The 26,297-nt window shown below is 49.8% G+C and overlaps 1 protein-coding gene across 7 annotated transcripts; it reads left to right on the top strand.

Moving 5' to 3' along the window:
• The first annotated feature begins 4,614 nt into the window (after positions 1–4,614).
• PAQR8 (progestin and adipoQ receptor family member 8) lies at positions 4,615–26,258 on the top strand. 7 transcript variants are annotated; one of them, XM_068936947.1, is made up of 5 exons: positions 4,627–4,701; positions 5,655–5,782; positions 7,785–7,914; positions 13,009–13,334; positions 20,032–26,258. In XM_068936947.1, the coding sequence occupies exons 4-5, from the start codon at positions 13,332–13,334 to the stop codon at positions 21,142–21,144; spliced, it is 1,116 nt and encodes a 371-aa protein (XP_068793048.1). In that variant the 5' UTR covers positions 4,627–4,701; positions 5,655–5,782; positions 7,785–7,914; positions 13,009–13,331; the 3' UTR covers positions 21,145–26,258. The 7 variants fall into 7 exon arrangements, with proteins under 7 accessions (XP_068793052.1, XP_068793050.1, XP_068793048.1 ...); XM_068936948.1 differs by lacking the exon at positions 7,785–7,914; XM_068936952.1 differs by lacking the exon at positions 13,009–13,334.
• The last annotated feature ends 39 nt before the right edge of the window (positions 26,259–26,297 follow it).

The raw sequence follows: 26,297 nt of genomic DNA, 5'->3' as shown, positions 1-26,297 counted from the left end.
TTTTTTTTCTTCTTAATGTGTGGGAAGAAAAACAAGGAAAACAACCATCAGTGCTTATGAACAGAATGTATTTACTTTAAATGCATGGGGAGCTGCTTGTATCTCACCAAGAGGGCACAGTAAAGCGTGCAAAAAATTAAGACTGACCTTCAGCCTATTAGGATGTTTTGTAGCCTTCCTCTTACTTCCCAGTGCAGCAAGCCTGGTGCAAACAGGTCTGCTTTCCCTCCCGTGGGCAGATGTACAGTATTAGCACAGCCATGGGAGCCTGCTGGTAGCATAAAATCTCCTTGTTCCAGTCCTGCTTCGCCGGCTGCCTTCAGGATCCTGCGGGCGCTTCGCTCTTGTTCTCCTGCTGTGCAAAACAAAAATACGGTGGTCAAAAAAAAAAGAAAAAAGCAGCCACGCAGGCTGTGTCTCTAGGCACAATCGAAAATGAGTCCCAGGGCAAATGAAACTGGAGGAGTGGCTCAATCAACAAACCTCCAGATAGCGCGGCCAGGAGCGTGTCTCCTTGGTGTGGCAACCCGACCACATTTCTAGGGAAGTCCTAATGGCCCAAATATAGATCCTCCGAGATTGTGTGTTGCTATTTCTGTCTGCTCATCTGCTATCGTGAGTTCTGGCTGTTACTAAAGACAGTGACAGCTGGCTCTTTTTTTCCTCTTTTTTTATTTTTTCTTCCAGGAGTGGGAATCACCAGTCTTTAGGCATAGCACTGTTGTCTCTGCGTTACATCAGAGACAGACTTCACGCTCCCTTACTAGCGATCGCCAAGATCTGCTCTCGGCAGCAAGGCAGTACCAGGGTCCGCTGGTCACTTCAGCAAGCTGTGTCCAGCTTTGGAAAACGGGACATTTCAGCAGCCCTCATGGTAATTCTTTCAAACCACATTAGAAATCATCATCTGAGCGTCACGCTGTGTGCTCAGCACCATGCAAAACATGAAGAGAGAGAAAAGTCCTGACCCTGAATTGCATAACTTCCCTTTTGTAACATGGTCTGTAGAGGGAACAAAATTGATTGCAAAAAGATTAATGGGCAAAATTAATTAGATCAGATGTTTCTATGTGGTTGCAGGGGGCTGGACTTGGTAACTCAGTTCTTTTAGGCCTATTTTTCTGAATTATAAGTTTAAAAAAAAGCATATAGGCAGGACTCAAAACAATTGCAAAGCATTCAAGTAATCCAGCATCCTGAGACTAGCCAGCATGCGTTATTACAGAGGAGGATAAAAGAAACCCCCATATAAGAGTTACGGATTACTGTGTCTGCAAAGAAATTTCCTTCCTGTGCCCTATTATTTGGAGGTTTTATTTTGAGGCACGAAAGTTTATATCCTTTCCAAAACTGTCTTTTTTCCCCCCTTTTTTTAGTACTACAGGTCTGCGCAGCCTTCTCTAAATCCCATTAAACCATTGTCATCAATTCTATCCTGCCAAAAGTTGTTCAACAGACAGGCAATGCACAGTGCAGGAAACGTCCCTTCTTTTACCCGTTAAAATCAACACTGTTCACTATTATTTATGATATCCTAATACCAGGAAAGGGTGACTTGGTCTGCTTTCTGTATCCTGTTCGTTGCTTTGAATATCTCAGTTCTGCCTTTAGTGCGAAGTTGATACGTTTTTCCTGAAGAGCACATTGAAAGCAGGAGGGATGTGGTTTGGGTACACGAAGAACTGGCTTATCTCGGTGCAAAACGGCCCCGATCCCCAAGGTAAGCAGTGCTGGGCAGCTCACATCCGCCCTTCCCAGGGTTTTCCCCCATATCCGATGCCTGTATTGGGCAGAGAGAGCCCAGCCTGGCACAATCTCATCTGTACTGCCTACTGGGAGCTATCTCCAGGGCAAACCCAACCACACCTGTGTTTCGCCTTGAAGGGAGCCAGGTGATTCATTTCAGAGTGTAAAGTATCAAAGATATGGAGTAGAAAGGACGGCAGTCCAGCAGGAGTAGTTTGAGATGAGCTACGGCGTGCGGCTTGGCAGGAACCTGCCACCTGGAACCGTCACCTGAGAGGAAGCCACGGAGCACGCAAGCAAAACGCTGCCAAAGGCCTCGCTTTGCAGCATCCACCGCGCTGCGAACATAAAACAAACTGCCGGCACCCACCCAGGAGAGCAATTATCGCCATGCGGAGCAATTACCGCCGCGCGGAGCCGCGGTACATGTTACGCAAGTCTATCCCGAGGCACGTCTTGAAGAGTCTGTAATCGGAGCAGAAGGGGAAAACGAGCGCAGGTAACCCAGCAGCGTTTCAAGGCACACGTTGCAGTAGGGACATCCCACCCCTCCCCGTCCCCTTTTCCCCCAGCCCTGCTCAGGGATTTTGTCTTCCCACCTCAGTCCCCCATGGCAAGGCTGTTTCCAGCACTCAGCGGAGCGTTCCCGTTTCGGAGGTGATGGACACCTGCTGGGGAAAAGCCAAGGGGTGAGCCGACCTTCTGGTACCGCGTCGGAGTCACAGCTGGGAAGGAAATGGGTTTTCCTCACAGGTCAGGCGTGTTTTAAGGGCTGTGCCTGGCTGGGTGGAAAGCCCAAAAGCCCCAGAGCTGAGCTGGACCCATTTCTCCTCCAAAGGAGCACTAGTGTCAGAGGGACTCTGTGCTGGTCGTGCCCCCACATCCCACACAGCTGAACACAGTTACATCTTCCTCCAGCTGCTGTCACGCTCCTGCTGCCTCACTTTCGTGTGAGCAATGAAGGAGAGATGGATGGAAGAGGAGCAGCAATGGGACGTGACTTCCATCTCCCCAGCTGCTGACCGACCCTACTGCTTCCCAGTATCATCCCAGCCACCAGCACCCCTGGTCTTCATCCCCCCATAGCACTCCAGTACCCCCAGGCACAGCATCATTCCCGTCACCCATGCGCTCCACGGGCTTCAGTCGCAGTAACTTGGCAGAGCCGTTCTCTTTGATCCCTGTCCAGACCTAGGGTGAGCTGGGGTGAGAGGAGAAGGTAGTGGTGGTGAGGAGGAAGTGGTGTTATGGGTCTTACAGAGAAGGAGGTCTCAGAGGGGTGGAAAACGAGCGCGCGATGTCAATGAGGCCAGAAACTGCTGCTTTCCTCCGATCCGCGTCCTTGAGCAGCTGACAGGGAAAAACGCAGATCGTCCTAACGCTTGCCCTGTGAGGGTGTCCGCACACCCACATGTACCTGCTGGCAAAGTGCTGACTGAGCCTGCTGGCGTAGAGGTGCCACAAAGCTTCGCACAGGCTTGAGTGATCTTATCCAAGCTGGCAAGTCCCGTTCCCACCCTGCCTCCTGGCCTTCCTCTCCCGTTCCCTCTGCGTGGCTCCCGTTACAACCGACGCTGCTTCGTTTGCACTCGTAAACCCACAAAACTCAGGACTCTCGACAGCCCTGAGAAACAAAATCCACGTAAACAAGCTGACGGGGGGACTGGAGAAGGGAAACAGGCATCCGTATTAATAAATTAACCAGGCCCTGGGAATGTTTCCGCCTTGACGATTAAATCGATAGCGGGGATTTTGGCACAGTCGCGCAGTGTGGCGTACGTCTTTCCCGAACAATTCCCAGGCATTGGTTAAAGAGCCAGAGATGGTTCCTGAAAGGCAACGTGGTGCAAATACCTCGGGAGCCCAAGAAAAACTAACGATATGGAAACGGTCCGACTGTGCCTGCTGGCCGCAGAGTCAGAGGAGAGACCCTGGCGTGGTTTTCTTTTCTAGTAGAGTGGTAGCTGGTGGGAATTTTGCAGATATCTGTGCTGCCTTTGTAGGGTGACCTGGGGCGGTCTGGCTCAAGGCCAGGTTGTCTTCAGGGTGCAAATCCGGAGCTGTCCCCGCTCCACGCTTGCGCCTCCTCGCCAGCAAAATTAAGGGTTTTGTCGCTACTGGGAGCCCAGGAACTGGGCAGGGATGTTCAGGAGCTACAGGTTCTGCGGTGAAACAGGGAACTGATGGCTTTGACAGTCTACAACCTACGCTAACAGCACTTTTTTATTATGCTTCCCTCAATTGTACTGGTGTGTGAGACCCCCGGTGCCTCCCGTTTGTGTGTGTGAGGGGAGTGTGAGACCCCGGTGCCTCCCGTTTGTGTGTGTGAGGGGTGTGTGAGACCCCCGGTGCCTCCCGTTTGTGTGTGTGAGGGGAGTGTGAGACCCCCGGTGCCTCCCTGGCTGTATGTGAGGGGTGTGTGAGACCCCGGTGCCTCCCGTTTGTGTGTGTGAGGGGAGTGTGAGACCCCGGTGCCTCCCGTTTGTGTGTGTGAGGGGTGTGTGAGACCCCGGTGCCTCCCGTTTGTGTGTGTGAGGGGAGTGTGAGACCCCCGGTGCCTCCCATTTGTGTGTGTGAGGGGTGTGTGAGACCCCGGTGCCTCCCTGGCTGTATGTGAGGGGTGTGTGAGACCCCCGGTGCCTCCCATTTGTGTGTGTGAGGGGAGTGTGAGACCCCCGGTGTCCCCCGGGTGTGTGTGTGAGGGGAGTGTGAGACCTCCGGTGTCCCCCGGGTGTGCGTGAGACCCCCGGTGCTTCCCGGGGGGGGGGGGGGAGGGGTGGGGCGAGCCCCCCGGTGTCCGTTTAACGGCGCGAGGCTCCGCGCGCGCGGCGCTGCCTCAGGCCGGCGCGGCGCGGGGCGGGGCGGGGCGGGCATGCGCGAGGCGTTCGCCCGGCGGCGCCGCGCTGCCCTGAGGCGGCGGCGGCGGCAGCGGACACGGCGGGCGGCGGCGGTGGGGTGAGTGCGGGTCCGGGTCCGGGTCCGGGCTCCTCTCTGCCCCCGCTGTGCTCGGCGGCCCCGGCAGCTCCCCGCGGCGGCGCTGAGCGGGGCGGGCGCGGGGATGCGCGGCCGAGGGCGGGGACGTGAACCGCTCATCTCCTTCCCCCCCTCCCCCCCCCACTCCCCGCAGCCCTGTACCAAACTTTTGGGGAGTTCACCCCCGCCTTTGCGCGTGGAAACCGTGTCCTTGCCACCCCCTCCGCCGCCCCCCCCCTTTTTTTTTTCTATGTAGGTGTCTGTTTTTCCCCAATAAATTAACAGAGGGCGAAAAACCCTGGGCTGAGGTCGCTGTGAGGACATGCACTTGCCTTTGCATTGTGCGCTGACAAGATTTTTTTTTAAGTGTGTGTATATATATATACATATATATATATATATATATATATTTTTAAGGAATTATCCCCTCCCGCATGAGTCAGTGTCACTTGCGTGGCGACGCTGCGATGCTCGCGCCGGCGGTGTGGCCCGCGGAGGTGACCACCGAGCTCCCACACCGGGCATCGCGGGGCCGGCTGCAGCCACGTTAGGTCTTTTTTTTTCTTTCTTTCTTCCTTTTTTGCTCCTTTTGGGCTTTTAGGAGAACGACTTGGAGTGAGCAGCTCCTGTCCGGGTGAAATCCCGCGGAAGAAGGGCTCGAAGGTTTGGCCCGCCTCGGCCGGCGGAGGGTCCCGCGTGGGGTTTACCTGGTGGCGGTGTGGCGTGGGGCGCCCTTCCCCGCATACGGGTTGGATATAAAAACTTGCGCTTTGCTTTTGAGTGGAAGCGTCCTTTTTTTGTAACCTTCTGAGGAAACTCAGCTCTCGCTTACACTGGGGTCGGTGCACGGGGTCTAGTAACGCCTCTGGGTGATCCCGCACTTCAATCCCTGCAGGAATAAAAGCGCGGCCTTGGCCCCGCATATTTTCCTTTAGATGCACCGGGCTGCCTGATCTCCTTCCACCCTAAGGACAGCTGATCCACGCAGCAGTAAAGGTCCATCCAGCAAGTATCCTGCTCCTGTGGGTGCTGAGGAAGAGTATAAGGAGAGGACAAGTCTACAGTGAGTGATATTTTGCCTTAAATTCTTCCAGCTTCTATGACATCTATCTCAAGAGCTTTTTGAGTGAGAGGGAGGGTTTGTTTGTTTGGTTTTTTTTTCTGTATTTGATTTTAACAGTCATCAGTGGACTCTTATTACATTACTTTGACCCCCTGAAGTTTTTCAGATCGAGTGGCAAGGAGATGCATAGTTTAACCATGAGGTGTGAGGAGAACCACCTCCTTTTGTTTGCTTTGGACTTGCTATCTGCTGCTTTCATTTATTACCCCAGCTTGTGTCTTGAAAGGGCCAATGAACAGTTCATGTTCTCCAGGCTACTCCTGGGTTTGTCTGTCCTATTCCCCATATTTCCCATCTATCTGTTTTTCCTGATGGGAAACACCAGGACTGTCTCACCTTTTGGAAAAAGGAAAAAAAAAAATCTGTAGACCTTCTTGAACCCTTCTGAACCACTGCCAAAAATATATATATGTTTGCATAAACACTGAGCGATCATTTGTTCAGTATCAGTGTGACTGTTCGTCATGAGCATGATTAGGCACAGCGCTCGCCCGGGTTAAAAGCAATGCTTTACGCTTACGGTAGCTAAGCTAGAGTGGGAAGTGCTGATGCTTGGGCACGGTAGCTGCTTGAATCGGTCATGCGGGAGCCAGTGGTCCTGCATCGGATGCTAATTTAATTAGGATGCTAATTTAACCGGTTCACCGTGCGGGTCGCTTTCATTCGAGCGAGGCCAGCCGTGGTGGGGTTCAGCCGCAGCAGCGCTCACACAGACGTTTTCATCCAGCGTAACTCTGTGCCGCAAGGAGAGGAGCGTGGCCACAGCTTGTTGCGTAGCTTATGTGCCGTTTCTAGACCGCAGCGCAGCAGGGCAGACCCCTCAGGCTTGCAAGCCACACTCTGGGAACTGCAGGGCACTCTTAATCTGCCGTGACTGAATGAGCCTGAATGCATCCTTCAGTTAAATGGCAGTCTGACATCTCTCCGGGGCTCAGCGTTCCCGAAGGAGGGAGGCTGAGATCAGCAGGTGGTACCATTCCTTGTGGTACCGTTATCCCCTCAGCCTCAGCTTATCCATCTGTTCTGTAGGACCCCAAGCCTTGCCCACCTCCAAGTCCCTCACTGCAGAGGTATGTATGAAGTGTGATTAGCTGCTGAAATCCTGCAGGGTTTGTGTTTTAGCTGTGTGTCAAGCAGACTTCCTAGCTGGATGCTCTGCAAAGCAAGTCTTTGGATGCTATGCATCCATGATGATTTGTTCTTTGAAGCGTGGCAGCTTTCCCTTTCTGTGCTCTTGTCTAGAGGATCGTGGCTTTTCCCTGCAGCCTTTCAGATAAGACAGCCGTTCTGTTCCTTCTTGTATGGTCATACCCCTTCAGCTAGCACCAAATTTCCCAAACTCGAACCCTTCCTTCTATTTCGGCTCATGAGCCCTGTGAGGCAGGACGTATGACCGAGACGTGTGTCTTAGCACGTGCCTTTTCACAGCCGCATGTAGTTGTTGTCTGAGGCTGTGGGATTGTGATGGTAGGGTTGAAGCTGGGAACTGGCCTGTCGTGCTTTAGCTGCAGCTGGTTGAGGGATTGCTGGCCAGGCTGACTGCCTGAGGGGGGTCCTGACATGAGAGAGACATAGGGAGATGATGTTGAGGATGCGTGTGATGCTACCCCCACAGTGGCATTTGGTCATGGAAAAGGGTGAAGTATGTATACGATGCTCTGTAGAAGGGAAATCCAGCAGGTCTGCAAACTGTAAGTCCGTGTTTGCTCCCTGCTAGGGCAGAGAGGTGATGGGTAGCTGTGAATTATGTAAGCAGGCTGCACTCCTGCTTTTATATCAGAGTGTGTGCGTGTGTTGAGGAGGGGGTTATACGTGTCGCAGACGATTCCTAGAAACACACAGACTCATCAGGCCAAACCACAAACCGTTACATATTTCCTCCCGCTTAGCCAGTAAAGGTGGTGTTTAACAGTTCCAACTTGCTTGTGTTTCTGTTCTCCAGGCATTATTGCTTTTATTTATTTACATTGAAGTGGTGCCTAGAGCCTCTGGCCAAGAACAGGGTTACGTCCCTCCGGCACTGCGCAGACACGAAGAGATAGCCCGTGCGCTGAAGGGCTGAACAACATGTTGTGAGTACAAGCAAGCAGCAGCAGGGAGTGGCAGGGATCGCAAGGAACTGTGATTGGGTCATGTGGTTGCACTTGCAGCTACTTGTACAACTCGATGATCGAGTCATGTACCAGCTTAATATTTAGCTACTAATGTGCATTATATTTCTCTCTCCTGGGGTCATTCCACTGGCCTTGAATTGCACTGTCCATGGATGCTAAATAAATTCCTTAAGAGTAGTAAACTCCCAGAAAAGCTCCTGGAGGTTGTGATTTGCAGGACTGAGCGTTTGATCTGTGTGTAACCATACTCTGTCCTTCAGACACAGACAGGAAGTGGTGGAAGCTAGCTCCCCATTGGTTTTTTTTTTTTTTTCAGGGGCCCTCAGAACCGAGTAGGGATTTACTTACGTAGGGAACGCAGCACAGCCAGCATCCCTAGAGGGCCTGATAGTTTTGGCCTCCTATACATGCTCAGATCACTTATTTCACGGGGACTCTGCCATCTAGTCCTTGCTTTTCATTATTAGGAGCTTTGTAGCCCCCTGGAAGGGTAGCACTGCTGTCCTCGCAAACCTTGAAGCTCAGTAGGCGAGGCCTTCTGACTGAATTGGAGGAAGTCCCAGATGGGGGCTTGGGATAGCAAAGACCTTCAGTGCAGGGAGCTCAGACCTCACAGCTCTAGGTGCTGGCACAGAGCTGCAATCTCTCTGGCAGCCTGCTGTATGCCTGCAGCAGCAGCAGCGATGTGCATGATTTATATACATTTTTTTCTAATGACTGAAGCTTTAAAATCCGCAACCGTAAAGATCTTTTTGTGCAACAGGCTTTTGTGGACGACAACATTCTTGCAGCAAAGCGAAGGAGCCTCAGCCTGTAGGCTCTGGGAGATCTTCTGGCAACTCTCAGTATCTCTGGCTTTCACAGCACACAGCCAGTTTTGTTTGCTTTCTCTGCCTTCAGGCAGATGGTTCCTGGGTTGTCCTGTCAGTAGATCTGTCTCAGTGAGAAAGGATTTGGTGGTTTGTAAAGGTCTCTGTGCTGGTAGGAGTTCATGTCTGCAGCAGCTCTGCACCCAGAGAATGAAGACTCATCCCATCAGTGGGTGCTGGGACTGTGAAATAGATGCAGTGCTGGGAAAAAGCTATCTTCTTGAGGATTGTAATTAACTCCCAGCTGCAGAAGAGTATTTCCTAGCTTGCCAGCTCTGAAGCCTTCTGTTAAAAGTTATTAGTAGTTCCCCTGACTTATTTCACCCCTATGGTTGCTGGGGACTCTGAGGCAGCTGTTTTGTCGCTGGAAAAGGAACATTACAGTGGCCTGTTATAAAGCATGTTATGCAGACAAACTGGCCACAGAGCTGCTGTCACTACATGGTGTGCACACAGCTACTCAGGTGGAAGGGAAGGAGGATACTATATCCCATGGACATTGCAGGAGGAAGTTTAGGAGGTGAAAGTAGGATGCAACTGAAACAAATTGAGATGCCCATATGTGAGCTACTTACCTCAGGCTAACCCTGCTCTTCTTACAGTGAATGAGAAAAATATAGGCACTTCTGGCGTGATTCATCTCATTCTAGTTTTGGCATGTGAAATAGGTCAGCTCAGTCACACTGTCATACTACCTGATCCTCTCCAAGGATGTTGCCTGGGCTGACTGGCTCAGATACGTATGTCTATGCTGTAGAAGTCTGAGGTTAGGTGAGAGGAATCCCCTCATGAAAAATAACCACCTCCCTTGGCTCTGGCAGTGTTTCCCGCTTAAGCAAAGGTCTGAATGATCATGAATGGTCAGGCCCTTGGGAGATGCTGGGGCTGCTCAGTGTTGCCAGTCTCCAAGCTAGGATTCTAACTGACTTTTTCTTAGGTGGTTCTTGAGAAGTCAGATTGGTGGAGTTTCCTCTGGAAGTGCATTCAAGGCTTGCAATAGACCACATTTGTCACACTCACCGGCACCCTGCTTATGGCTGAGGCAAACAAGCTGAAACCTGGATATAGCCCATGCAGACCAAACGCCCCACTTCATCAGTGGTCTCTGCACGACTGAATACAACACGCCAAGGACTAGTCTCTGGTTTTAGGCTAACTGTCAGGGTACAGCTCGTGTCCGTATGCCTAAACTCTCTTCCCCTATTCAAACAGGGTGGTTATGCCCAAATTGCCTATCAGGAACAGTCCCTGGATGGTTGGGCCAAAACTGTAACTGGGAGCATGCTGACAGTGCAACAGCCTGGGTCAGACATAGGTCATTGATCAGGAGCATGCCTTCATCTTGCTATATTGCTGATGTACTCAAAGCCTGTAAGTCTGAGGGCTCTACCTGGCCAGTAGATGAACAAAATGCCCTGGGATCTCAAATGTGCCCAAAAACTCGGAGTTAAAAAGAAAGCAATCGAGCCCCAAAGGATTGGGGTCTGTGTTAGTTGTAGTACCTGGGAAAAGAAATTGGTGAGCAGAACTGGAAAGCGCAAACAGCAAAGGTTTAGTGAGGTCAAGAAGAAAGGCTGTGGGATATTAGCTTAATCTTAAGCAATTTTTCTTAGGAGAGGGTTGGACTTACCAAAATGAGGAGGAAGCTACTGCATGATCTCCCTCACCCCATATGGCTCTAGATAATGATCTAGAGCTAACATGAGAGTGGGAGTAGCACTGCGCAGCTCCTGCTAAGCCGCATGATAGTTGTATTCAAACCTGATGGCAGGGACTGTCTCCTCAAATATGAGCGTACAGCAGCTAGCATGATGGGGAGATACTTCTTGGTCAGGGTTTGTAGATGTTGCCTTGGTATAAAAAATTACTACTAATATTTTTGCATTTGCCTAATGCTGCAGATGACGGGGGCGGGGGTTGCACTCATCTAGCGTGTTAGCTATTTTATCAGTAACATCACCAACTTGTTTAGGCACAAAGAAACTAAGGCTACATTTAACCTAGTAAACCAGGAAGTGCCATGGTGGAAATTTAGTCACTCCCTTACTGTTAAATTCCTAGTAGGATTTTGACCTAGGCCAGCTAGTACTGACCAAGACCGTTCCCCAGCATGGTTGGGAGTTGGCACAATCCAAGGACTGTTCCTAACAGACAATTTGCATGTGACCACTCATTTGGAGGGACCAGAGAGAGCAACAGTATGGAAGTGGCCAAGCCAGCATCATGAGACATTGATTTCCTGACATGCTTGGACAAACCCTGCTTCAGCTGCATATTCTCTCTGCTCTCTGCTCGCTCTCTGCTCGCTCTCTCTGCACATACAGAAAGGTAGAATTTGGGCCATTTTCTTTTATATGAAATCTTCCACAATATTGCCCTTTCTCTGGGCCCACTGCAGGCTTAAGATTATTTTCAGGCTCGCTCTTCAGTGTCTCTGGTAACTCACATCACATCACCTTTTTGCTGCCCAGAAATATCACACAGCGGTACCATGATTCAGTTTATCTACTATGTAGCAGAAGGAGAACTGGCATGCTGCTTACAGGCATCTAGGAAATAGAGTTTACTCTCTGATCTAAGCCTGACTTGACTGGAAGATATTCCAATCCAATTAGAGGTTACGTCTGTTACTGGTGCCAGTCCTGAGGCTGAGTGCCAAGGTCTGGCCCTGCTGATGCTACTAAATGCTCTTAGTTTGTAAAACATCCAAGCTGCCTATCGGTATTGGTCCTTGGCCTGTGCTGTCTCTTACCCAAAGATGGCCTGATTTGGTGCTAGCTGGCCCAGGTTAAAGCCATTCCAACACAATTTAGCAGTATGGACAATCAAGTTGCTGTGTTCCAGCCTATGCCATGGCTTTGCTTAGATTATTAGTGCAGATGTGTCTAGAGTATCCTGACCTGTGCAGAATCCCTATTGGGTAGTGGTTATAATATACCTTTGGGCTGATGTAGATGTATCAGGGTACATCAGTGTGCTGGGGGAAATAAAAATGTCCTGTGTGTTGTATTGTTATGTGATCCCAGCACTGCCTGGTCAGGTGTGTTAGAGCAGCGCATCAGGTGCCCAGTATCTAGTTCTCATTAGGCAGATGAGGATTTGTATCCCAGTTTTGTAGACTGGGAGGTGGAAGTATTGTTTAGGTGAGGAGGTGTGTGTTCGTAGCACACTGTATCGCTGATCTCATCTGTTTTGAATGATCTGAGGAGTTCAATTTTAGACGAGTCCTGGGCACTTGGCCCCTCTCTGGTTGTGGGGATTTCTGCTTCTCTAGTGCTGGAGTTTAGGTCAGTCCTTCAAACCCTGCTGCCTGCTAGGGCAGGGCGCTTCCCTGGCATAAACCATCGAATGTCACCTCTTCTGGTAGTACAGGGAGGCCAATGGGTTGTGGCCTGCTGTAAAACCAAATAACTCCTGGCAGTCTGGTCTGTGGAGAGGGTCTGAGCACTGCACGTGTCTCATGCACAGGCTGTCGCAGCTAGGAGGAAGATTAACATAACAGGTTTATATACCACAGGAAAAGGAAGCTGATACCGAAAGTGTGCAGGAAGGCCTGCTATGAGCCAGCATATGGTCTTCTCTGAGTTTCTCAGCTCTGGACTGCAGCCTTTCCAAAACACCACACAGAATGGGATCAAGGAGTTTGCACTGGGTTTCCCAGCTGTTCTTTTAAAGTATGTCCCAGATGCTTTAATTATTGGAGGAACAGTTTGTGCTCAGGTATATTTAATTAGGGAGGACTAGTTTCCAGGCAGTAGGCTTTTGGGATGGGGCTTTTCTTCTGAATCTGAATAGGGTGCAGCGCTGGCTCTTCACAGAGTAGACCATGTCCCCAGCAGTCACAGCCTGCTACTGGCGTCCTTGGTGGAGGTGGTAGCATCCCAGGTCATTTTCCAAAGACACTTTGAGGCCCCTGCGAATTTTCCTTTAAAACAGCCCAAGATGCACTTCACACCCTCTGCAATAAGTCAGGCAGTGGATAGCTAGTTTAGTTAGACCTGGGTGCTATATCATGGGATCTTTCAGTGGCCCTTAGCGTGCTCTTCTCGGAGCCTTTAACATGTTCACCTCTGCTCTGATCCACAGAGGTGTTTGGGCTCTTACCTCCTGCCACAATCCCACCCTCTCTGCCTCCACGAGCCTGGCCCAAAGGCCACAGTGGAGGACTATTTCTGTTCCTCAGCTTGAGGCCAACCTGGCAGACACTCAGTTTCCATCCCCTGATGTCTATGTGAGTCCCTGAACCTGGCTTCTAGTCAGCACCTTGCAGAGGAGAAGCCGTGGTTGCCTTGGGAGAGCCGATTGCCACCTTTCAGGCCAGCGAGCTAACGGCAAGAGCCCCTGCTGTTCGCACCCGTTTCTCACCAGGGCTGGTTGAACGTGAAGAGGTTACTGCGTCTTGAACAGCATCCGAGTGCCAGCAGTTTGGACACCAGAGCGACGTGTCTGAGTGATGTGCTCCATTCTGGGGATCTGGCAGCTGCCCGTTGCATCTGCTGGAGCTTCATGGTATGTCTCTGAGCTCCTCATTCAACTGTGTTTCAGCTGTAAAGCGGGGAAATGGTGTAGATGGAGGTGACAGTTTGCAGGTTAGGAATTACGATCATCTCTTGATAGTACAAAAGGAAGTCAAAGCTGTCTTTGCTAAAACCTGGCTGCAGTCAGGCCAGGAGTTTGGCCATAAACCCTCAAAGAATAGTACAAGCTGTGCCCATCCTGAGTTTTTCTCCCTGACCACGTGTGTATTCTGGACACCTCACTTTCTTCCAGCTCCCTATCTCATCACTGTTTGGCCTGACCTAAGTGTGGCAATTATTTTTTTTCTCCCTAACTGACTGTAGAAGCCTGGGCCTGTCTGCCCTGGAGAACAGCTGAGCAGAGCTGCTCTTTTCCATCCTGATGTCGTAGTAGCTGGGGCAGCGACGTTAATCCCTGGCAGGAAGTGGTCAGAATAAAGCCCTAGGCCTCAGAATGACCTGTGGTCCATCCAGGGACTTTGCCTAGACACTGAAGAGGAAGCCGGTGAGTTGTCAGGGAAGATAAGAAACTGGCCACTCATTTCCCTGTTGTCCAACTCCCAGAAGAAAAGAATTAATGAATTAATCACTGTGCGGCTCTCAAAAATGGCCTGTTTTCCACTGCTACCAGATCACTGGTCACTGTTATTTTCATGCTGTCCAGCACCACGTTTTTTTAAAAGCGGTGCATTTATTAAAGACTTCCCCAAGGCTGAGTCGCCCAGTCCCGTCTGCTTTGTTTACAAAGAATTACTGCCTTTCTGGAAGCTTATACTGCATGTGTAAGCATCTGAGGCCTGAATACTATTCTGCAAGCAGATATATCACATTGGTACGGTGTCAGTTGCAGATAGTTAATGCTCAGGCCAAATTGGTGGGAAAATCAGCCCTACTTACTTTGTAGGAAATTTTCTCATTCAAATCCCTCCATTAGACTGTGACTAAAAGCAAAAGGGCTGGGAAAAGCTTGGGTTTCCAATTACTTTGTTTGAAAGGGAGAGGAAAATTGGAAAGGGATCATTCTTCTAGGCGCGCATTCTTATTGTGGCTGTAATGATACAACCTGGCTATAATCCACTCCCTCTTTCTTTGCAACTTGGTCCCTGAACAAATGATACTTGGTTGCTGTTAATTGGGAGCAGCCAAAATAACTGAATCCTCCGGAGATCGGGGTGAGGACAGAATCTCAAATAGATGCTCTGCCAATGAATGTGGCTTTCAGCCGTTCCTACGCCCCCATGAAAGGAAATGAATAGAAGCTCTGTGAAAATGAAACAGCCAGTGCTGACCTTGATTTTTTTTTTCCTCTCTCTTTTCTAACGTTAATTGCTCGTTGCTTTGTTTATCACATGATCGCTGGAAATTGCCAACTTGTTCTCACTCATTAATGTCACAAGCTCTGTTTAAAATAAGCAGTCTACCAGGTTCTTAATTTAGTGCTATTTATCTGGGTGTCAGATGTGTTTCTTGTGATTTCAAACTGTTATTTTGAAAATGTCTGACCCTCCTTCAGCCCTTAAACACTGGCATTTTCTAGCTGTGTAAGCCTGCTCGGAAGAATCTCTCCCATCTGTAGCTGTCAGAGAGATCAGCAGTGTTTACCCTCTCACTAGCTCTGTTCAAAGGTGATGCTCAATGTATATGTTGAGCTCTCTGAACCTTGGCAAAATCCTGGCATGAGCACACAAGCTGAGACCAGCCTGTGCCTGGTACAGAAGCTGCCTGTCTCTCGTATTCTTGTTAGCATGCAAGGCAGGCACGCCACGCATGGTGGAAAGGGCAACGTGCTGTTTCCATCGGTATGCATCCTTACGCCCAGGTTTGATTGCAGTCTTCCTGTGTGTCTTCTGATTTCCTTTTCCCTTTATGGCTGGATTTCAGTGTGTTGCTGCCTCTTTTTAGGAGGTCACAGCCTTGACTCTGCTTCTGTGTAATTCACTTGCCCAGCAGGTGATTTCTTTGCTGAGCCTCTCGGTGCCATATCCGAGCTGTTGTTCAGTTCCTGGTATTTTGGGACGGCAGCGGTCAGCACTAGCATTTGGCTGTTTTCTCTGAGAGGTGGGGAACTTTGGGATGTCCTTTCTCCTTGTCTCCTGCCCATTTGGATGAGATCAGCTCTGAGTTTCCCTGCTGTGCCCTGAGCCAAGTGCAGACCGCTTTGGAGATTCCTTCCCTGTGTGTCTGGGAGGGAGGGATACCCTGGAGATTTTGGGGTAAATTAGCTTCCTGTCCCCAACCCTGCAGAGGTTTTGAGGCTCAGTACTTAAAGGACACATCTCTGCTCATAAACTAAACATGGTAGCCCGTGGCACACCACTGTTTACACTACTAAGTTGTTAGCGTGGTCCCTGCAAGATTTTGACTAGGCCAAGTAGCAGGTCCCAGACTATGTATGTTCAGGCATGAACATGGAGGTTAGTCCAGGCCGGAGATTATTCCTCGTAGGAATTTTGGATGCGGCCACTGCATTTTGGGAAAGAAAAGAGTTAGCAGTATGCCGGAGCTGAGTCATGCCAATTGGCCCTCAGTCCCAGAGAAAGGGTACTTAACTCATCTTTTTTGGTATTATAGATATAGCCAAACTGGCTGCTGACATTGAGTGAGCTATAAAAAAGGACTTACACTCCCAGCTCTAACTTCAGTGCCTGAATACCTTTTTGGAGCTGTCTTCCAACATCCTGCTGGGATGAACTGGCAGGCAGATTCAGCACTGAGCCACCTGCAATGAGCCCAAATCTGTGGACCACCCTTAGTTAAAGGGAAGCTGGGAGACGGTGAGCCAAGGTCTAAGCTGCCATGCTTGGGTTGTGGGGAGGTGGAAAACATTATGGCACACAAAGAGACAGGGTAGAACAGCTTAGGAAACACAAAACACTTCAGAGTCTATGCTTGCACCTCTGCCTAAGGCAAAACTTATGCATAAGGCCTAGAGACAGCAGAAATCTTGCCATTGCAAGGAAGGAGATGCAGACAGCATGAGAAGGAGCTGCTGTTTGTGCAATGGCCACTGGTGTCCCAGAGCAGCCAGGTGGCGTTTGTAATGCCTGGCATGGAGTTGGGGCTGTACAAGATGCACACAGGCCCTTTGGGACCCTGTCTCTGAAACAAGGGTGCTGCTGCTGCTGCAAGGAGGTGGGTCATTGTGGCTGGGTCGTGGCAGTGTGGTCAGAGTTTTGAGAAATGGTGGTTGCCATAACCAAGACTGCTAGACAGGTCAGTCCTCTCCAGAGGGAGATGGATTTTTGCAGGCCTAGTAGTGCCGGGTGCCTTCATCTCTGAGCAAAGGAACAACGTGAGACCTTCGGCATAGCACGTGGAATGAGATTTAGGAGTCATCTTGGCTGTTCACCACTCCCATTGCAAAGGCAACAATTGCACACAGCTCTTGAAAAGCAGTGGAAGGAAGGAGAAGCAAGTCCTGTTCTCCAGAGGTCTGCAAGGGACCACACCACCTATTTAGGTGGAGTTTTGCAAAGCCTACCTGAGGACTGCCGATCTGACCCTGGCTGGTGCTGAAATTAATTTCACCAGCTTTAGGGATGCTCAGGCTTTTTGTAGAGGATATCCATAGCAGAGAAAAAGAAGATCCCCAGCACGCAGTCTGTGTTACTGCTGTCAAGCCCATTACCCACTCTTTTCACCCCTCCTTACAATTGCAGCTTGCTAGGACCCAGGACCAGGCGAGTCCAGCACACTACTACTTGTGTGAGAAGGGTGCCAGTCTGGCTCAAGTCTCTCCACTTTTCTTTATGCAGTTCTGTTTATGTCAGCCATCCCTGGGAAGGGGAATGAAGTAAAAGCCTGGTGCGGAAATGGGTCTGCGTACACAAAGCCCTCCCTTAGCCTCTTTGACTACATGCAGACCACGAGATTAAACATTGTCTTGGTATAGACGCATCTATTAAATCTCCCTTGCATTATCCTTCCCACCCTATCGTGCTTAGCACCTAGCCAAGTTCTGGCCAGATCGTCCAAAGAAATGTAGGGCAACAGAGGGTGAGAAAAAGCGTTGCATTGCCTTGGGTGGTCTCCTTGCGCGGGGTTTACTGTATGCTGTAGCTGAGGTCTAGAATAAGTTAGATGAATGAGCCTTTTTCCTCCATCAGCCAGAAGAGACTGGCTCAAATGTAGGGGTCTTACAGTAGAATTGAGGAAGGGGAGTGTTGCCCATTTTTCATGACATCCCTTCCTAGGAGCACCATCCCAGAGTCAAACTGCCTTCCTAAATTCTGGCATGTATCCTTTAGTGATACACAAACCTACTAAAAAAAAAAAAAAATGCATGTCCCATCACAGAGCTAGGCCTTGCAAACCCTCCTGAGAGAAACAAAATCTCTGTGAATGTGTGCAAAGTGAAACCCGCCCCAGAAAGGGCACTGTCTTCTGTGTGGTTTCACTGTAACACCTTCAGTCTTACACATCTGTGCAGCTACAATATCATTTGCAGGGATCATCCTCTAGTCCACCTTTGGTTAGTAAGGCAACTACATCAAACTCAGCAGCCAGATTCCCCCATGACAAAAAAAGAAAAAAAGGAGGAGAAAAAAAAACAACCCTAAGAGGTACTAAGGGTGAAAGCCTGGAAAGCGAAGGGAGAGAGAGAACTGATTGGAAGATTTTGCAACTCTTAGTTATGACAACCCCCATCTGCTAGAATAAGGAAGTAACATGAAAATGTTTTGTGCGTTGGCAGAGGCTTTGGGTTGCTAGAGGAAGTGAGACTTGCAACCTCTGGTTCAGAATCTGTCCTGACTTTGCTCTTTGTGGTATCTCACTCTGAGACTGTTTGGCAGGTCCCATCTCCCTGCTTTTACTGTCTCTCGGTGTTTAACAGCTTCCCATCCTCTGTATCACCAGTCTAGTCAGGAGACACTAGGAGCCACACTCTGCTCTCAAGGTCTGACCAGCCTCGTGTCACGCACCTGCTTAATCTGTTCCTCTGTCCCACCTCTGGCAGCAGCTGGTATCTGATGCTGCAGAAGAAAAATAAGCCGTTTCCCACACTCAAAATACTTATTTGCATTTACATATTCTTGACCCATCTCCATCTGTTATCCACTGCAGTTCTGGTTGTGTACATGTAAGCTCAGGAGTCAGGCCCGATTCTGCAAACATGTATGTGTGACACAAATAACCGCAGCCCTGCAGATTCTGGTAGGACTTCATCAGCACTGAGTTGAATTCATGCATGGGTATCCGTGTGATGATTGCATCACACTTTTTCTGGTATGGCATAAGTGCTAGCAGGTAACAGGTATATCTAGAGTGGAAGAGAAACAGAGTATTGGGTGTGAATTCAATGCTATGAGGTTTTAATTAACCTCCAGCTAGTAGGAATCCTGCATATAAGGGCAAGTTCGCCCATGTGCCTGCTTCTGAATTTGCCACACGTCAATGTGTGAGGAGAGGGAGAAGGGAAAATGCTTTATACCGCTTACAACAATTTGCTGCAGTCGGCACCCTGAGGCCCCCCCAAGAGGGTAATAGCTGAGCCTGAAAGCACCAGAGCTGAGTTTGGAAGAGGTCATTTGGAAGATTTGGGAGCTGCTTCCCTCGAGTGCAAGCCTGCAGAGCCTAGGAGGGCTGCACACATACCCTAACCCCTAATTCTGCCTGCAAAGGCAGCCCCGAAGCCCTCCTCCTGGGTTGCCCAATGCCCTGGGGCATTGCCTAGCACCGATCTGGGGGTGGGGGGTGAGGAAGGGACTGCTTGTGCTTTTGCTGCCTCATCCCTGAGTGCCAACCTGACTGTGGGTGGTTGGTGATCCCTGGGAGCTCTAAATCTCTCCAGCCGGAGCTTAGCAACTCTGGAGGTTGCCAAGGAGCAGAGCCATGCAGGCGGAGGAGTCTCCGGCACTGGGGTTTGGCTCCTCTGAGCCTGTCTCCAGGATGGGAGCCTTGTATCCAGGCACATCTTAAAAACAGGCGGGAGGCCCCTTATCCACCGTTCCTTCAGCATGTCTCTGTGGACCTTCCCAAGGCTTTGGTGCCGTACCCGAATTGCGTCCAGCTCTGATGCAGAGCCCATCTTTTCTCCATCACCTCCCAATCCTACTGCCTCTTACACATGACGAACTGGAGGGATGAGGGCTGCAGGTTTGGGACTATGGACTTCTCCCCTTTTCCCCCTCCCCCACTCATTGCAGCAGCCCTGGGCATGCACCCGCTGAGCAAATGGTGTGGGCAGGGACGCCAGGCTTATTTGCAGCCTCCGCATTTTGGCTGAGACCCTTCCCTCTTTACTCTGGTTCACACAGGCAAGTTATCCCTTGGATGAGTAATTATACCCGAGTTTTGTCCCTGAGCAGTTTGTGCTAGTTTGTCCCCTCCACAAATCATCAACTCTGTTCTTTTTCTTGGCATCTAACTGCGCCTTGCACCACCTTACTGGCAGCGGCTGGGGTAAGAGCACTGCTAAACACCCTCCAAGGTCATTGCCTGAGGATGTGGGGAAAAAGGGCAGGCTTGTGACATTCCTGTGTCCATCTGACATAGCCATAACTGCAGGGACAGGGCTGTGCCGTCCTTTTCCATGCTGAATTTGGGTCTGCCAAGTCCAAAAAAGACCCTTGATTCTAAGGGCAGAACCAGCATCCTGATAGCTCCATGGTTCACCCTAGCCAGGAATGGCAGCGTGCTCTTTCCTGGCGCATCATCATTAACAATTTCTCCTTCTTCCTTCCCTATAGGGCACAAAGGCCACATTCCCCAGTGCCAGGCTCCCAGCCGCAACACATAGCGTGATGACTGCCATCCTGGAGCGGATAAGCACGCTGTCCCTCAGCGGGCAGCAGCTCAGCCGTCTCCCCAAGCTGCTGGAAGATGGCTTCCCAAAGATGCCTTGCACTGTCAAAGAGTGTGAGGTGCCACAGCTCTTCCGGGAACCATACATCCACACTGGGTACCGTCCCACTGGCCAGGAGTGGCGGTACTACTTCTTTAGCCTCTTCCAGAAGCACAATGAGGTGGTCAACGTGTGGACTCATCTCCTGGCAGCTCTGGCCGTCCTGCTGAGGTTCAAGACGTTTGTGGAGGCTGAGCAGTTACCAGTGGATGTGTGGTCCTTGCCTTTGCTCATCTTTATCCTGTCCTCTGTCACCTACCTGACCTGCAGCCTCCTGGCCCACCTCCTGCAGTCAAAATCAGAGCTGTATCACTACACCTTCTACTTTGTGGACTACGTCGGAGTCAGCATCTACCAGTATGGTAGTGCCCTGGCCCATTTCTACTACAGCTCGGACCAGGCCTGGTACGACAAGTTCTGGCTTTTCTTCCTCCCGGCAGCTGCTTTCTGTGGCTGGCTCTCTTGTGCTGGCTGCTGCTACGCGAAGTATCGGTACCGACGGCCTTACCCCATCATGAGGAAGATGTGCCAGGTGATCCCAGCTGGGCTGGCGTTCGTCTTGGATATCAGTCCTGTTGCACACCGGGTGATTGTGTGTCACCTGGGAGGCTGTGAAGAAGATGCTGCTTGGTACCACACATATCAGATATTGTTTTTCCTTATCAGTGCTTATTTCTTCTCCTGCCCAGTCCCTGAGAAGTACTTCCCAGGATCCTGCGATATTGTTGGCCATGCCCACCAAATCTTCCACACATTCCTGGCCATCTGCACTCTCTCACAGCTGGAGGCCATATTATTGGATTACAAGAATAGGCAGGAGATCTTCCTAAAGAGGCATGGGCCCCTCTCCATCTATCTCACCTGTGGCTCTTTTTTTGGTCTGGTGGCTTGTAGTGCCATCACAGCTTACATTCTGCGATGCCGGATCAAGGCCAGTCTGGCTAAAAAGGACTCCTGAGAGAGTCACGAAGATGATGGACATGACTTCACCTGGCCAGTGAAAACCAGGAAGAGGGGGATAATATATTAGAGACATCACTGGCTTGTTTGCCTAACACGCTCTGACTAACCTGGACCCTGTGGACTGGGGTGGAGGGCTGCATACTTAATTCTGGATGCATTTTCACAGCAGGGGCTGCCTTCTGCTGTGCAGGGGGACATGGAGTATTTTAAACCAGAACAAGTTGCTTAACCAAGGATGCTAGAATAGCAGAGGTTTCTTGTTCACACTAGTAAACCTTCAGGGAATGTCATACTGAATGTCAGGGAAGGCAGCCTGAGGGCTGTGAGACGGCAGAATGGTCTCCTGGGGCTCACAAAGTAGCAGAGAACACATCTTGAGGATCATGGGTGAATGTGACTACCTGTCTGGGTTTTGCCATCTCTGCTGTGCTTGGGGGGACCCTATTACCATTGAAGGCAGTAGCAAGGCTTCAGGTGGAGTTAACATTTCTGGGGTTCAGCTGCAAGGGTGCGTGCGATGCAGTGCCTGGATTAGTCCTTTGTGCTCCAGCTAGGTTAAGCCAGGTTATCTCTACATTTACGCTTCTCAAGACCTCAGTGCCAAGTTGCTGAGATGGCACTGGCAAAGTATATTTGCAGACCTAGGCCTGACGTAGAGCCCTCTAGGATGAACTGAGTCTGAACCTAAGCCCTGTGTTTGCTGGCAGTTGGTGTGGATCCAGCCATCCCTGGCACAGGTGGGGATTTGAGGTCAACTCTGTCTTCTCTTTCTACGTGATTGCACCGTCAATAGAAGAGCTACTTAACAAACCCAGGGAGTCAGACAGTCACAAAAACAGCAAGGTAGGCCCTTTCTCAGTTGTTTGAATTTGGCCAGCTTAGGGGCAATACTGCTGGCAGTTTGGTAGCCTACAAGCCAGCTCCTTAAAGGCTCCTCACTTCCATTTTAAGTGCTTAGCAACTTTTGAGGAACTACGCCTGTGTCTTGCAAGGTGGAACTGGTTCTCAGAGCCTTCTTCAGTAGCGAAGTATTTCTTCATTGGCAGAGACTGAGCACTCCTAAGGCCCTCAGCCAGCATTCAGGGCCCTGTCACCCAGAAGGGGAGACAAACAGGTCATGCTCGGTAGATTTCATGTGGGTGAATCATTTTGGCTGCCCGTGTGATGGGTTTATGCACTCCTGCATAGACTGACTCCATGTTGTCTGCCTAGAGAGTCCGACTGGCCTCCCTTGTGGTCAACACAGTGTAGGTGTGATCTTTCTGATACAGGCAAAGCTCTGGGCCCTGGGCCTCCAACAGCCCTAGTATGGTCTTGGCCAAAAGAGGATGATGGTGAAGTGGATATGACGTCTTAAATTCCCTCTTAACCATAGGAAAGGTGATTTTCAGCACTCTTGGCAGTCCTTAGCTGGCCTCATGGGGAAGCTCACCTTGAAGCTGCAAGGTTGCACTTCTCTGACCTATAGGACTGTGAATCTGCCAATGCTGATTTTTATCAGCATTAGATGAAGGTAGAAATTAAATAGTCAGGGCAGGGGCAAAGAAATTGAGATTGAAAATGAGCTATCTGTTCTTCCTTCTATTAATCCTGCTAGTGCCCTTAGAGTCTCTTCTTGTGCTCAAGGCAGGATTTTCCTGTGGGCAGGTTTCTCTTGCACTTTCTCCATATACAGCTCCTTACTCATGTCCATGGGACAGACAGAGCACAAAAGCAACAGCTGTGCACTGGCAGGGGGGTTAGAGGAAACAGCAGAAGGCAGGAGCAGGGTGACAGCAGGAGTCTTATTCAGCATTAGGGTCTTGTGTAACCTTAGGATGGCTTTGTCCTTGGGACTTGGTGTTTTCTGTGGGGCGTAGCAATGATAGCTGGTCAGGGACACTTCATGGCCATGGGTCACTCCTGTCCAAAATGTAGCAAGGGTTGGTTTGCTGTGTCCCCAAGTAGACGAGTCCCCTTTGTGCTTGCTGATAGGAATTTCAGATCTAGGAGCCCCATTGTTGCATTGAAACTGGTAATACTTTCAGGGCTGGATGCTCAGAGTTGAAGCAGCCATATGGTCCTAACCAGCCTAAACACCTGCTGTTCAGCCCTCGCTTTCCATGGTAAACCTTGCTGTGGGTCCTGCCAGCTGTACCCTATGCAAGACCTGCAGCTTTAAATGCCTTCACATCAGGCCAGTTTCCAGGAGGTGTAAATCTTTCCTAAAAGCAAAGAAGTTATGAGATCTACTCCAGCCACAGATTTGTCCCATTGAGTCCAAGGATAGGCAAATGAATCGTGTTTGCTGGTACTGGGCAGGCAGAGTTTAGGGATGGGGATATGGTTTGTCATGACAAGCACTGACTTCTGCACTTGATCTGTTTTTTAACTACTGGAGCGTGCGTGTGTGCATGTGTGTGTGTGTGTGTGTGTGTGTGTGTGTGTGTGTGGATGGTTTAATATTTAGAAAGGTCTTGTTTCTTCTTTTTTATCTGTAGAGCTTCCTAGCTGCATCAGGATCAGTCTGAAGGAAACAGTGCCTTGATGATGGAGAAGCTAGGGGGAGCAGACCACAGGATCTCTGAAAACTAATCTGTTTATTAGGTGGTTTGTTGTGTCGTGTCTTGTGGACAAATCTGAAACTCATGTCATTATTGACAAATTAAATGCAAAAGTGGGGGGTTATTTTTGATTACAGGAGGTGAAGTCATAGGAAAGACTTCAAGAGGTCTCTTAGTCCACCCCTTCCTCTTACTGTCTGCCTCCTGCTTCACACCTAGCCCAGCTAGAAGCACCTAGAAGTTGTTAATGGCTCAGTTGCCTGCAGTGTATTTTTGACGGTACAGCCACATTGACTTAACAGAAAATTGCCAGGGAAAGGGACAGTCCCACTAACACCTCCTCGTGCCTCTTCCCTTGCACAGAATCTCATTTGACCTCAGAGTGAGCCAATGCAGGGAGATGGACCTGCAGACAACCACCTCTAGTGAAAAAAAGGTGACTAATTTTCTGCTGGTTTTAACTTTCAGCCAGCTCACTTGGACAACACCACTGCCTGCAGGGAAGGGTTGGGTACACAAAGCTGAAGCGGAGGCAAACAGCAGTTCTTCCTTACAACAGCAGTTGGTTACTTGACTGTCTTAGCTGATGGACTGCCCCCTTCATGGTCTCTGCCACTTTACTTTTGGGTCTCCTCCCAGTTCAGGGAATGACTTCCAGTGGGAGCGTTATTTCTTCTCAGAGACAAACTTGCCTTGCTTTTGCAGTAGTTTAAAGCAAAAGAAGCCACCTAGTGTGGATCTGGCTGGGATAAACGGGTTTCTGTGCAGGAAGGGGAGTAAGCCGGGCTGGTCCACTGCCCCTTTCTGTGCTAAAAATGAGAAGGAGAGGGCATTGCTGCTAATAACAAGCCCTGCTCTGCTGCTCACCTAGAGTTATACTGGTACTGAAGGCAGGGATCACCCAGGCCTTTCCTTCTCTAAGAGTCTGAAAATAGTTAATATGTCCTGTCCTAGGCAAAGGAGGATAAATACAGCAATGCCATCCAGTTCCTCTCACTGGGAAGAGGAGGTGCCTTATGGCTCTTCTGAGGTGAGAGGCTGCTCCTGGCATTTCTGGTCACACCATGTCATCTCCTCCCTGGTCTAGTAGAAGTGAAACTTTGGCCAGAAAGAGAACTTTCTGGAACAATTCTGTGTGTGATGGTGGTGGTGATTTGACCTATTCCCATGTTACCCCTCAGGTGATGCCACCCGTGTCCCCATGTGACCCTGCACTCAGACCTGGAGCTGACCTCCTGGTTACTATGATGGGCTGATGTAGCAGGGAATTGCAATATAGATCGCTGCTGCTGTGGGGAATGCACCTTTGTGTCACAAGAGGCTCGTCTACACTGGAGCTTCCTCCATCCATGTGTCTTTCCTCCTCCTCTTCCTCCAACCACTTAATTTATTTTCCTCATCCCAAGAATTTATCCTTGTGCCTTATGCACCTGGCTGCCTACCTGTGCAGACTCTGTATGCTCTGCAGTCTGCTGCATCTCACCTGGGCTGGGACTGGAAGGTGGCTACCAATGCCCTCCTCAAAGCTGTGCTGTTGATCTAGGGGAGAAGACCGTGACTGCGTCCTGAGAGAGTAAAAGTGCTGCTGTGCTAAACGCTTGGCCCATCTGAAGGCATCTCAGGGACTCGTGCTTTGGGCTCAGGGCCTGGAGTGCACCTTCTTCCATCCTGGTGCTCCTCTAAGGAGGCATGGCTGGAAGGCATGTGACCAGCTGCAGGGGTTTGGTGGAGAGCTGACCACCAAAGGCTGAGCACTTCTGAGAGTGAGTCATGAAGGGACCAAGGTCCTAACCCTCTCCCGCAGGAATCTCCAGTCCTGCAGTAGCATTTTTGCAGCTCTTGTAGCCCCAGATACGTACCGGTCAGCTCCTGAGAATTCATCCCAGCGTGCCTTATGCTGTTCCCTTTTGGGATTCATCCTGTGGGGACCCCAGCTAATACCCACTGACAGAATTTGCTTGGTATAAGGAGCAGACGAGGAGGATGGAAAGAGATGCCTTAAACTTATATTTACGCTGATTGATTTGTGTAACAGGGCAAGGACAGGTTCCTCCTGTGCCTTGCTATTTACATCTTTTACTGACAAGATTGTTTTTAAGCACTGTTTGTTACTAAACATAAGTACAAAGGCATTTGTATTTTTCCCTGGAAAACAGGGAAGAGTATGAGTGTTACGTATTAACCATTCTGTTCCCAATCCCCATTTGCTGACTTTGTATTGTTGAAAACATTGACAATATTTTAAGCCTTGTATTGCACTGATCATTATTTAAACTCCTCAGTGAAAATAGACATGTGTAAAAGCAAAATGATTGGTGTGGTGTGAAATGCACAAATGCAAAACTAGAGAAGGTTTTGAGTCATTAGGAAGAAAATTTGGCCTTTTAGAGTAGGAGTGGGTAGTAATTATAATTAACAGTAGGGTGCAGTTTTTATCTGTGTATCTCCAAGCATTTTCCAGGCTTCACAGTAACTATGTGATTATCATTCCCTTTTCACAGAGGAGGTGCAGAATGACTGCCTTGACACTGATTACAGGGATTAAAGGTCATCATCTGCAAAAGTATTTTGGTGCTGAGTTCTCCTTAACTTCTGTTGGAGGCAA

Source organism: Struthio camelus, chromosome 3, assembly GCF_040807025.1.
Source record: "Struthio camelus isolate bStrCam1 chromosome 3, bStrCam1.hap1, whole genome shotgun sequence".
Classification (NCBI taxonomy): Eukaryota; Metazoa; Chordata; class Aves; order Struthioniformes; family Struthionidae; genus Struthio; species Struthio camelus.
The sequence above is the reverse complement of the archived record's forward strand: the minus strand, read 5'-3'. Positions and strand labels throughout refer to the sequence as shown.